General features: G+C 54.9%; 2 protein-coding genes across 3 annotated transcripts; both read left to right on the top strand.

Moving 5' to 3' along the window:
• Nucleotides 1–585: 585 nt before the first annotated feature.
• LOC136546114 (zinc finger AN1 domain-containing stress-associated protein 17-like) lies at nucleotides 586–1,457 on the top strand. The gene has a single exon (XM_066538085.1). The coding sequence runs from the start codon at nucleotides 678–680 to the stop codon at nucleotides 1,227–1,229; it is 552 nt and encodes a 183-aa protein (XP_066394182.1). The 5' UTR covers nucleotides 586–677; the 3' UTR covers nucleotides 1,230–1,457.
• A 3,035-nt stretch (nucleotides 1,458–4,492) lies between these two features.
• Nucleotides 4,493–11,264, top strand: LOC136541903 (uncharacterized). Of its 2 annotated transcripts, XM_066534077.1 has the most exons (3): nucleotides 4,493–6,106; nucleotides 7,961–8,204; nucleotides 10,397–11,264. In XM_066534077.1, exons 1-3 carry the CDS (start codon nucleotides 4,972–4,974, stop codon nucleotides 10,434–10,436), a joined length of 1,419 nt encoding a protein of 472 aa, XP_066390174.1. In that variant the 5' UTR covers nucleotides 4,493–4,971; the 3' UTR covers nucleotides 10,437–11,264. The 2 variants fall into 2 exon arrangements, 1 of the variants encoding a protein (XP_066390174.1); XR_010780531.1 differs by lacking the exons at nucleotides 4,493–6,106; nucleotides 7,961–8,204 and adding an exon at nucleotides 9,570–9,878.
• Nucleotides 11,265–12,111: the final 847 nt, after the last annotated feature.

The following is a 12,111-nucleotide window of genomic DNA, read 5'->3' on the forward strand; positions in this document are numbered from 1 at the left end:
TGTGCAAATCTGGCGTAGTGGACAACCGGTTTGGTGGAACCGGCGATGGGGGCGACGTGGCGGAGCTCGCCGGCGAGATGCTGTCGTTAGTTTGGATGGATTCAAGGGACGAGTGTAGGTTGTGGGTGGCACGGCGTGGCAGCTCGTCGCTAGCTGCCGATGGTGGAGGCGGGGGTGTGGTGGGGCGAAGATGAGGACGACCCCGACGAGCTTGTCCTGTATTTAGGGTGGGCGGGGTCGTTGGGCGGCGACGGGTTGCGGCACGCACTAGAGCTAGGCTAGGCCAACCTGGAAGGATCTGGGTGCCGAACGGAGTGATGGATGATTCATACTTGCAGTTGGACACGAGTCGGATACATATCCGACTATCCGCGTCAGGTAGCACGGAAGGATCAAGAACCTCTGGACACCGGCTCCACCCGAATTTCTCCCGCGGAAACGGACACTGACTGACGAACCCGGTGCGCCCGGTGTCGGAGTCAGACGATTAGTTAGATTCGGCACCCGGCTTTTGGATCTCGCAGCCTATATAAATCGATGCCAAACCATTACTCAGATCCTCACCGATCGCTCCCTCATCCATCACAGAATCAACCGCCGACGCAGGAAGAAACGAAGAGCTCCCAGACGGCAAGGGGGAGGAGATAGCTAGGCGGCTGCGGGCGGGCGGACGACCGATGGCGCGTCGGGGCACCGAGGCGTTCCCGGACCTGGGCGTGCACTGCGACGAGGCGGGGTGCAACCAGCTCGACTTCCTCCCCTTCGAGTGCGACGGCTGCGGCGGGTTCTTCTGCGTGGCGCACCGCGTGTACCGGGATCACGGCTGCGCCAAGGCCCCTGACCAGGGCTGCACCGTCGTGGTGTGCCCGGACTGCGGCGACGCCATCGAGCGGACGGCGGTGCCGGGGCGGCAGTGCGACCGGGAGATCCTGGACGCGCACGCGCGGTCGCGCCGCTGCGACCCAGCGAGGAAGCGCAAGCCGCAGTGCCCCGTGCGGCGATGCAAGGAGGCGCTCACGTTCAGCAACACCAGCCAATGCAAGGGATGCGGCCTCAAGGTGTGCCTGAAGCACCGGTTCCCCGCGGATCACAACTGCGCGGCGGCGGCGGCCGCGGGAGCCAAGAGGGCCGGTAGTACTGCGGGGTGTGGCCGCGACGTGCAGAAGCAGCAGCAAGGTGGTTGCCGCCCGGCGCTGGCGGTGTCCGCCAGGAGCTTCAAGATCTGTTGAGGCTTCGAGGGAGGTAACTGCGGCGTGTTGGCAAGCCAGGATCAACGGCAGCAACGGACGTAATCTGAAACAGGAAGAAGTTGCTCGTTCCAGACGGGGGGAGCATGGCAGTGGAAGAAAGAGCACGTCGTCAGAGAAGGAACGCCTTGATTCAAGCGATGATTTCATATGTTGTTGTTTCACGTAATTGCTACCCCAATTTGGTTGGGACTAAAATTCTTTGTATAATGCTCGGTGGATTGCAATATTTCAGAAATATTTTACTGTACTGCTGGTAGAGGTTGGTGAGGTCTACGACGAGGTCCTTGACCACGTACATGTGCGGCAGCGGCGTGATCATGCTCGGTCGCGACGTGTCCGCGTCCACGGGCTTGAGGCACGCCACCGTGTCGCCGTCGATGCTCATGGAGCACGACCCGCGGATGCCCTCCCGGCACGACCACCGGAACGCCAGCGTCGAGTCGTGCTCCGCCTTGATCTTCTGCAGCACGTCCAGCACCATGGGCCCGCAGGTGGCCAGGCCCACCAAGTAGGACTGCAGGAAGGGGCGCCCCGGCACACCTGGAACTCCTTCACCGTGGTCTCCCTGCTGCCCGGCGGCCTGCTGGTCATGCCGTCGCACTCCTGCCTCTCCTAGCCTGGCGGTGTGTGCAGCCTACAGATGCGCAAGATCGACTAGTAGGAGTACTCGGAGTACAACACAGGATCGGAGGATCCCGTTCCCAACTTCCCATATGCACGACAGCACGAGCATGGGCGGCGGGCGCGCACGTTTCCGCGACAGAAAAATCGGTCATCGCGTAGCGTGCGCCGCATGCATGATACTCGTTGGCGGATAAAAAAAGTTGGCATCCCCAGCTGCGGCCAAGCCAACGACAGGACGGGCGCGAGGCTTTGGGGCTGCTCAACCGCGGAATCTCTCGATCCCAATGAAGGGGTGTAGTGTAGAGGCACGCGGTAGCAGTGACCGTAAATACTAATAAACACCCAAAAATTTCATTATGGCTACGGTAACAGTTAAACTTTATTTTTTTAAGTGTATAAGAGGTAAAGAGTATAAATCTGAAATAAAAAGTATAATATTCTATCTAAATCTTTTTAGCATATTCTTCTCTAGTGATTTTAGTCAAAGCAACTGATGCTCAAGATAAATGGAGTCTCACACAACACTAAACACAAAGAGTATAGTTCTTATACCAAATCCGCCGACCACCCCAAAAATCTTAGACATGGCACACAATTCAACGTTTTAGGATCATACGAAAGAGTATATAAATCGATGAAAGAATATCGGAGTTGAATTGTTAGGTACAACACATGCTACAGATTTAGCACCTCTTTAAATAAATGATTTATAATGTTGAAACCCCGGGGCTTGGATGGTACATGATATATGTTTACTAATATAGAGGGAGGTCAAGAAGGATAGTACTATCTCTGTCCACGAAATAATACAATTCTCGTTTTTCGAGAAGTCAAACGATGTGAACTTTAATTAATTTTATTTAAAAGTACTAATATTCATGATATAAAATAAGTACCATTAAATTAGTTTATAAAATATATTTTTGTTATAAATTTATTTGAAGACATAAATGTTAATATTATTTACTATAAACTTATTAAATTTGAGTGAGCTTGACTGACACGGATCGCATAATTACGATCTTATGCGGACGGGGGGAAGTATATGGTAACGAGAGAGAAAAAACATATCTTGGTCAGTACCAACTGTTACTCATCATGTTTCTTTTTTAAAAAATAGTGACTCATCATGAGAGAGTATAGTATGCACATACGTCCACCATGGACAAGAAGCATTGAGATTTTGATGGCATACAAAGCTCGCTTGCAGCCAGTGATCTTTCCTACACGGTAGAAACAGAAACAGCCGGAATCTCATCGAAGGGAGATTCCAGAAGTAGGGGACGAACCTCCATACGCTAATGCTGTCAAGGCGTTAGGGTCCCGGCTTGAACTTTTTTGTCGAGCTAATCAGCCTGTTCGGCTGGGATTATACGGTCGTAAACAATCGTAAATTTTCAGCCGAAACAATATTTTTCTCTCACACCAAATCAACCAGCAGTACTTCCTCACGATCCAGCAACGAACAAGCCCGGCTTGCCTAGCAGCACATACACAGTGTACGTTGTGTTCGCATCATTGGTGGGTCAACTTGCAGGCGGGCTCGTTCGCGGCCGGCCGCTAACCCGCCCCGCTTGCCGCAAAGTTTATTAGCAGGCTTGCAGCTTACCATAAAGCTGCGGATAAGTGTTCCGCGGACACAACAAACTTGTATGCAAAACCCGCAAGACCCGCAAGACGTACAGTACAATATCTAAAAATTATTAGTATCCCCAAGCTCAAGTCTGACCTTTTTCCAGAGGCCCTCCATGAATTGCCCTACGTTAGGCCTGTGCATTTCAGAAGTTGCAACAAATATATTCTTTTGGACTGACTTTCAAATTGTTGTAATCAGTCAATGTACGGTAAGCAATCAATCTAGCTAAGCTGTATATTAGCAAGGAGTAAATGAGTATAAGAATTTCTTCAGTATATAATATGACTGGACGTCTAGACGTGCTTTTTATGATTATCTGTTACTTGGTAAAAAGGGCATATCATCCAGAACAGCTTTCAAGTCTGCAGATTCAGATTCTTCTATCTCATAGGCAAGAATATCTGGCTGCAGAGCATCTTCAATCGTCAATTTACAGTTTATTCCAGTTATTCCCGCCACAACGCACAGGTATCGCCTAGTTGCAAATGGAGTATCCATCCAGGTTACATGTGGACTTGAGTAGTCAAGTCAGTGTGTATCAGATTCAGACTAGTTGTTTGCGTCAGTTACTTGCGGATAACAATCAGTCAGGCAGAGCAACAGTCAGATTCAGACTAGTTGTTTGCGTCAGTTGCTTGCGATGGAAGGGAGAGCAGAGGAGGGTGTTGCGGGTCTTGTGGGTTGTTGCGAGGCTTCTCGCTCGTCCAACGGGCTTGGAGGGTTGGAAGTCTTTGGGCCACGAAAAAATTACAGCGGGTCCACAACAGCCACGAAGCCCAGTTTTACGGGGCAAGCGGACGGGTTACGTAAATAACCCGCCCCGCCTGCAACTTGATGGGTGGGCACTGCAAGCTAGCTACAGTGTCCAGTCGACGAAGGCCCGGGGACAAACTGGCGGTGGCGCAGACCAGACGGAACAAGCCTGTGGATCGCTGCCAGCGGGCCCGTCGTCAGCTGCCGCGCACGCAGCCTTTTTTTCTCCAAACCTGGAGCCCTGGACACCACGCCCGCCCTCGCACTCCCGGGTCCCCGGCCGCGGCCAGCCAGGTCGCACTCGCGCACAGCAACAAACCAGACCAAACCAACGCTAGCTTCCTCCGGCCCGGCCCTCCCCCCAGCCGTCAGTCAGTCGCCGTCCCTTTTGCGGGAACGTGCTCCGAAGCAGCCGCCGTCTCCTCCCCTACTTCCCTCGACACCTCCTCTCTCTTCCCCATCATCGATCTCCCCTTTTTATACCGCATCGCCGGTCCGACGCAAAGCTTCTCCTCTTTCTGCGTCTGCCACTCGTCCCTCCTGGATCAGTGAGTCCCGGAGTGGAAGATCCGGCCTTTTCAGCTGCTTCTGCTTGCGGTGGTTGTTGGTTGTTTCTGGGGAGTTGCACCACCGGGGAGCGGGGCAGGAGAGGAGGGGAAGAAGGGGAAGGGTTGGTGGGTTTGCGGTGGCGGTGGCGGTGGCGTCGTGATGGACTCCGGCAACAGCGGGAGCCTCCAGTCGTCTAGCGGCGGCGAAGACGAGTTCGACTCGCGGGCCGGCGGCGGTGGAGGGGGCGTCGACTCCTCCCCGCTCTCCGCACTGCTCCGACCGTCGCCGTCCCCCTCGGCCGCCGCGTTCTCGCTCCACGGCTCCTACTTCGGCCTCCAAGAGTTCACGTCCGCGCCGCCTCCGCAGCAGCAGCAGGCGGGTACCTGGTCATCGGGGTCGTTCCCCGGCGCCTCGGGGCTGTCCTCCTCCTCGTCCCCGCGCGTAACGCAACCCGACTCGGGCGCGGGCGGGCGCCAGCAGCAGGCTGCTGACACGACTGTGGCGGCGGCGATGGGCGGCGCGCCCGGGCCGGCGGCGCACCCACCGAGGGGCTCGCGGAAGCGGACGCGCGCGTCGCGGCGGGCGCCCACGACGGTGCTCACTACCGACACCTCCAACTTCCGCGCCATGGTGCAGGAGTTCACGGGCATCCCGTCCCCGCCCTTCGCCGCGGGCGTCGGGGGCCCCGCCACGTCGCTCCGCACCCGCTTCGACCACATCTTCCCCCCGCCGTCCTCCTCCCTGCGCTCCGCCGCCGCGGACGCCACGGCGTCGCTGCCGCCGTACCTCCTGCGCCCCTTCCCACACAAGCTCCCGACGACCTTGCCCTCCTCCAGTTTCCCGCCCTTCACGACGACGTCGTTGTCGTCGTCATCGTCCACGCCGTCCTCATCCAACATCGGCGTCGCCAATGCCAATGCCGCGACGGGCACAGCCGCCCCCGCAGCAGCACCCTCCAACCCTGCCGTCGCGCCGACAGCGGCAGCCGGAGCGGCGGGCGACGCCTTCCAGCAGCTGACGCCCTCGGCGCTTCTCCGGCTGCAGCAGGACCCCGGTAGCTATCTCTCCTTCCAGAACCTCCTCGACTCGCAGCCGTCGTCGCAGTCCATTTTCGGCGCGGCGGCGGGCGGGTTTGGACAGGCGTCGTCGAGGCTGCACGATCCGGCGCCGTCGGCATCGGATTTCCTGGCCAGCGTCGGCGGCAGCGTCAGCCTCGGCCTCATCCACGGCGGACTCTTGGCGGGCTCCGAGGGCCTGGACTTGCACCACTCAAGGAGCGACGACGTCCACGGCCACGGCTGTTGGGGTTTAGTCCCACATCGTATAGCGATGGTGGGGGAGCACAACATATAAGGCGGAAGAAGCCCCCACCTATGAGGCTAGTCTTTTGGGTTGAGTAAGGCCCAAGACCTTATATGTTGTAGCTCCAGTGTACCTGGGACCTGTGGGAGCGCAGGCTCATAACAAGCTGGGCCGGCTGCAAGCCAGCTCCAAGATCGAGAACTCGGTGGTCACCACCGGTTCCAACAATTGGTATCAGAGCCGGTACCTATGGTCAGAAAAGCTAAACCCGATAAAAAAATCTCAAGCGTCACATATGGCGGGGGCACCCTGATGTGTGACTAAGGGGGAGATTGTTGGGGTTTAGTCCCACATCGTATAGCGATGGTGGGGGAGCACAACATATAAGGCGGAAGAAGCCCCCACCTATGAGGCTAGTCTTTTGGGTTGAGTAAGGCCCAAGACCTTATATGTTGTAGCTCCAGTGTACCTGGGACCTGTGGGAGCGCAGGCTCATAACAAGCTGGGCCGGCTGCAAGCCAGCTCCAAGATCGAGAACTCGGTGGTCACCACCGGTTCCAACAATTGGTATCAGAGCCGTCCATGGTCAAAAAAGCTAAACCCGATAAAAAATCTCGAGCGTCACACATATGGCGGGGGCACTCCGATGTATGACTAAGGGGGAGATTGTTGGGGTTTAGTCCCACATCGTGTAGCGATGGTGGGGGAGCACAACATATAAGGTGGGAGAACCCCCACCTATGAGGCTAGTCTTTTACTGTTGGGGTTTAGTCCCACATCGTGTAGCGATGGTGGGCGAGCACAACATATAAGGCGGGAGAACCCTCACCTATGAGGCTAGTCTTTTGGGTTGAGTAAGGCCCAAGACCTTATATGTTGTAGCTCCAGTGTACCTGGGACCTGTGGGAGCGCAGGCTCATAACAAGCTGGGCCGGCTGCAAGCCAGCTCCAAGATCGAGAACTCGGTGGTCACCACCGGTTCCAACAATTTATAAGGCGGGAGAACCCTCACCTATCAGGCTAGTCTTTTGGGTTGAGTAAGCCAAGGCCTTATATGTTGTAGCTCCAGTGGACCTGGGACCTGTGGGAGCGCAGACTCGTGGTAACGAGCCGGGCCGGCTGTAAGCCAGCTCCAAGATCGTGAACTCGGTGGTCACCACCGGTTCCAACAATTGATATCAGAGCCGGTACCCGAGGTCAGAAAAAGCTAAACCCGATAAAAAAATCTCGAGCGTCACATATGGCGGGGGCAGCCCGATGTGTGACTAAGGGGGAGACTGTTGGGGTTTAGTCCCACATCGTGTAGCGATGGTGGGCGAGCACAACATATAAGGCGGGAGAACCCTCACCTATCAGGCTAGTCTTTTGGGTTGAGTAAGCCAAGGCCTTATATGTTGTAGCTCCAGTGGACCTGGACCTGTGGGAGCGCAGGCTCGTGGTAACGAGCCGGGCCGGCTGTAAGCCAGCTCCAAGATCGTGAACTCGGTGGTCACCACCGGTTCCAACAATTGATATCAGAGCCGGTACCTATGGTCAGAAAAGCTAAACCCGATAAAAAAATCTCAAGCGTCACATATGGCGGGGGCACCCTGATGTGTGACTAAGGGGGAGATTGTTGGGGTTTAGTCCCACATCGTATAGCGATGGTGGGGGAGCACAACATATAAGGCGGAAGAAGCCCCCACCTATGAGGCTAGTCTTTTGGGTTGAGTAAGGCCCAAAGACTTATATGTTGTAGCTCCAGTGTACCTGGGACCTGTGGGAGCGCAGACTCGTGGTAACGAGCCGGGCCGGCTGCAAGCCAGCTCCAAGATCGAGAACTCGGTGGTCACCACCGGTTCCAACAACGGCCACGGCGGCGACGAGCTGTCGGGCGTGGTCGCGGCCGGCGCTTCGGGCGGCAGCTGCAAGCTGAACTACTACCACGCCGGCGGCGTGGCCACCTCGTCATCGGGCGCGGCCAGCGCCGACAAGCCACCGGACGGCGGCGCTGGTGGATTTGTACGTCGGAGTAGGGATGCATGCTGCGCCTCGTTGGCTTCGGAGACGAACCAAGCCAAATCCGCCATGCATGAGCATGACAAACAAAGGTCTGATTAGCCTTTATACCTTTTGTTACTTATTAATCACTTATTTGCAGAGGCAGTTATCGTAGCCCCCCTTTGTACATTAAAAACCTCATCATCTTGCTTCTGCTTTATCTCACTTACTTATTAATCATTCTTGAGTTAATCACACACGATTTAGACGTGCAAATGAAATAATGCCAGCCTCATAGATACTGTCGTACCCAGAGAGAGAGAGAGAAAGAGAAAGGCACGGTGCAAGCAATGCAACCGTGCAATTTCAATGCCAAAGCAAAGCAACGCCTTGTTTAGATGCCACCAAAATTCCAAGTTTTTTCACTCTCTCTCCATCACATCAATTTTTAGCCGCTTGTATGGATTATTAAATATAGGTAAAAAAATAATTAATTACACAGTTTAGTTGGAAATCACGAGATGAATCTTTTGAGCCTAGTTGGTTTACGATTGGACAATATTTGTCAAATAAGACGAAAATAGTACTATTCATCAGTTTGAAATTTTTTCAGCATCTAAACGAGGCCCAAGTACTAGGAGTAAGCTACTGCTTGTTCTCTAGGAGTAGCTAGCTAGTGCTCTCCAGCGTCATGTCCTGTCGCCGGCACTGTGCACGAGTCGAGGCTGCAGTTGCTGTCGTCGAGCTCGGCGATGGACTCCGTTTTTGGTGCGTAATATCCCGGGGCCCCGGTCCCAAAACCTGAGCGCATGCAAACAAGTAGTAATCCCCACCTGCGGCGGGCCGGCAGCGATTGGCGGCGAGGTTTCCGGCGCCAAGTTTGTTTCTCCCCTCCGGTGTGTCCGGATCCCAACCGTCGAGATTGGCTACGAATTTAGTTGCTCCACCGGTCCCAACCGTCTCTCACCAAACTGCTATGCATACGTACTCCTCGTATGCCATGTGTGTGTATATATATGCAAACAAACCGCAACTGCTACTTGCACACAGAGCGAGAGATCGAGGCGCTCCAAAGGAAGCGAGCTACGGCGACTGCAAGGGAAAGATGGATCGATCGCTTCCTACAAAAAGTCGAAAGCGATCGGCGGTACGGTGGCAGTCGCCTACCGGCTTCGATCGGATTGATTCTTGGATGGACGCGAAGTAGCTAACGCTAACCACCCCACTCGAGAGACCGCCATGAGAGCGATCGATGGAGGAGGAAGACGAAGATGGTTGTTGATTGGTGGGGGGAGGAGGAGACCAACTCCAACGAGAGAGTATGTTCCAACGAGAGAGTATGTTGTATGTACGTGTACCTTCCCCCTGGCCAGGCTGACCGTGTTAGCCGCGGCATGCATTAAAAAAAAGATAGCGTCATATTTATCAGCTATGATATAATATTTTTCTCTAATAACAAAATATCATCAGCCGATTTATAAGTCACCGAAAACGATGAGCGAACAGGGCGTTGATCAACCCGCGATCCTCAACGCCACTGATGAGATGGGATGGGAATGAGAGAGAGAGAGGGGCCATACGCCGATGTTGATCTTTTTAAATCCGTGCTAAGTTTTTTTTAGTAGCATGTGATGTGGTTGTCTGGGCCACCAGCTAGGTAGGAGTTGTAGGGCGTAGGAGGAATGGACTCGAGGATGGAGCCAATGGACGGACAATGGAGGGTGACCAGTAGTTGTTGCATGCGTCCCCCCCTTCCCTACACTTGATTGCACTCCGATGGACAGGTACTTTTTCTCCTTCATACTGCCCATGGGCGCTGTCGGCTCAGGTCCGTTGGATTTTACATTCAGGAGTCAGGACGGGGTTGCATTTGATCTCTGCACTTGATGGCTTGATCGACAGATTTCCTTCTCTTTTGTTTGGCTTGGGTGGATAGCCTTACTGTACGTAGAAGGCTTTATATCCGACTATACTACATTTACAGTAGTAGGAGACTAGGAGCTGCCTCTAAAAAAGTTTCACGTCCATGTCTACGTCACCAGTACGTACACGCTCTATCTACTCCTTAGTACAAGTAGCGGTCACCTTTTCTTTCCCCTAAAAAAAGAAAGAAAACTGCATAGTGATCACCTAACTAATAATGTCTCCGCAACCATCTGGTTTCACATTGTTGTTCAGGCATACTCCCATACTAACATTTTAGCATACTAATATTCTAGCCAAAGTTTTACGGTTACCTGTCATGAAAGTGACACCAATTGTTGTTTTCTCCCTTTTGACAAAGCTAATCATCTATCATTAGGTGTGCAACTTTTGAGACGGAGAAGGGGGTGAATGAGTAATCCTCGAGCTCGAGATGATTAGGCACTGCATTGGTTGGATCAAGGGCAGTGATTACCTGACGAAACCAGGGCCTAACCCTAAACGATCGCCAGATGTAAAGTAAAGCGCGAATCTGATTGATGCAACGAGCGACGGCATGATTAGCTCGCTCGTCCGCAGACGGCACAACGCAGATCCATCTCCCTAGCTCCTTTCACCGTCCCGCCCGGTGGTTCGGCTGCTGTGCTGCGTCGTCCGCGGACCAGACTAGTGGTCTCGCTGGAATCATTTCATGGTCGCCCATTTGCAGGGAATAACTCTGTTCTGCTGCCTGCAATGATGCCTATTCTTCTCTCTCTCTCCCTCTCTTGCTGCTACAATGCATTGCTGGTTGCTACGCTCTGGCGAGGTGATGATGGTGGTGATCTCTTGCACAGGACCCTGATCCTGGCCGAGTGGCCGCGTGAAATTTCGAGCCAGGCCCAAAAGTTAAGGGGCTTTTCAGAGCCCGAACGGGGAGTCTGGCCGGCAAACACCAGTCCACTCCACAGGCTACGCCACTGCTCCTGCTCTTCACCTCTTGAGCTGAGCTGCTGGCTCGCCGGACGGGGCCGTCATAGTTTCCGTGCCAAATTAAGTACCGGCTGAATCACCATTTTGCCAAGGCAGATAGCCGGTGGAGAGGCTTTGCAGTGGCAGCTCTCTCCATTTAGGAGTACCACGTGAGGACGGAGACGGACGGACGGAGGGAGGGAAGCGGCGATGATGGCTCCGCCTGCCACTGCCAGGGCGCTGCAGCTTCATTCCGATTGTAGCCCGCCCACACAGAGTTGAATGTTAAACCGGACTTTTACGTTGTGTCGCAAATCACATTTATTTACGCCCCTGTTTAAAGCACATGGTACTTGCAACGCCTGTAACGGCACACGCTGTAGATAGCCGACGTGTGCTTTGGCCAGTTCGCCGGGCAGCGCACATTCATGCCAACTGTTCACGCCATCCGGCGCGTCCGTCCAGTTGCCATTCACGCCGGTCTTGAAGATGAAGAGCCGCCGCGTACGGCTTCCTCCGCGTAAGCCAGTGGCCTCAACATGCCGCACGGCGCACGCACCTGCCCAGGTCCGTGTGAGCAGAGCAAGCGCGCGCGGCGCGGTACCAGCGTACGACGTGCCAACCCCGAGAGGGGACAAGCTGGGTGGGGGAGAACACAGAAGGGAATAATCGCCGTCGCCGGCCGCCCGGTCTGGCGCTGCGTACGATCGGTTCAGCGACACGGGCTGCCTGCCACCAAACGCCGAGCAGCAGTGCATGGAGCAACACGGCAACCATCGGTCGCCGCCTCACCGGCGGCTGCATGCGCGCCTGCTCCTTGCCGAACGCCTCCCTCCCGACCTTCCCTGCCTGCCTGACGCGGCAGGCATGGCAAGCGCGCACACACACATGTCGCGGTGTCGCCACATGCATGCACGCGCAGCAGGCAGCCCCTTCCTGTTAGATTGATCTCCTGACCAATAAGCCCAATGGTCTATTGAGCCTTGGTCTCGCGTCCTGATCGGGGACGCCCAACCCTACATGGTTGGTGAGCCTCCGTCGCACTGCGCTATATAAAGAGGTGGGGGCCGACGGCTCAAAGCACGAGGTTCGCCGTGAGACGCAAACCCCACCGACAAACCCTAATTCCGATCTAAGAGGGCG

The sequence above is a fragment of the Miscanthus floridulus genome, chromosome 3, assembly GCF_019320115.1.
Source record: "Miscanthus floridulus cultivar M001 chromosome 3, ASM1932011v1, whole genome shotgun sequence".
Taxonomy (NCBI): Eukaryota; Viridiplantae; Streptophyta; class Magnoliopsida; order Poales; family Poaceae; genus Miscanthus; species Miscanthus floridulus.

What these genes read in the sequence shown, in the direction of transcription:
- LOC136546114 (XM_066538085.1), top strand. Translation starts at nt 678, where the DNA reads ATGGCGCGTCGGGGCACCGAGGCGTTCCCGGACCTGGGCGTGCACTGC.
- LOC136541903 (XM_066534077.1), top strand. Translation starts at nt 4,972, where the DNA reads ATGGACTCCGGCAACAGCGGGAGCCTCCAGTCGTCTAGCGGCGGCGAA. An exon ending in GAGCGACGACGTCCACGGCC is followed by an intron (nt 6,107 to 7,960) that starts ACGGCTGTTGGG and finishes CCGGTTCCAACA; the next exon opens with ACGGCCACGGCGGCGACGAG. An exon ending in CATGAGCATGACAAACAAAG is followed by an intron (nt 8,205 to 10,396) that starts GTCTGATTAGCC and finishes ATCTATCATTAG; the next exon opens with GTGTGCAACTTTTGAGACGG.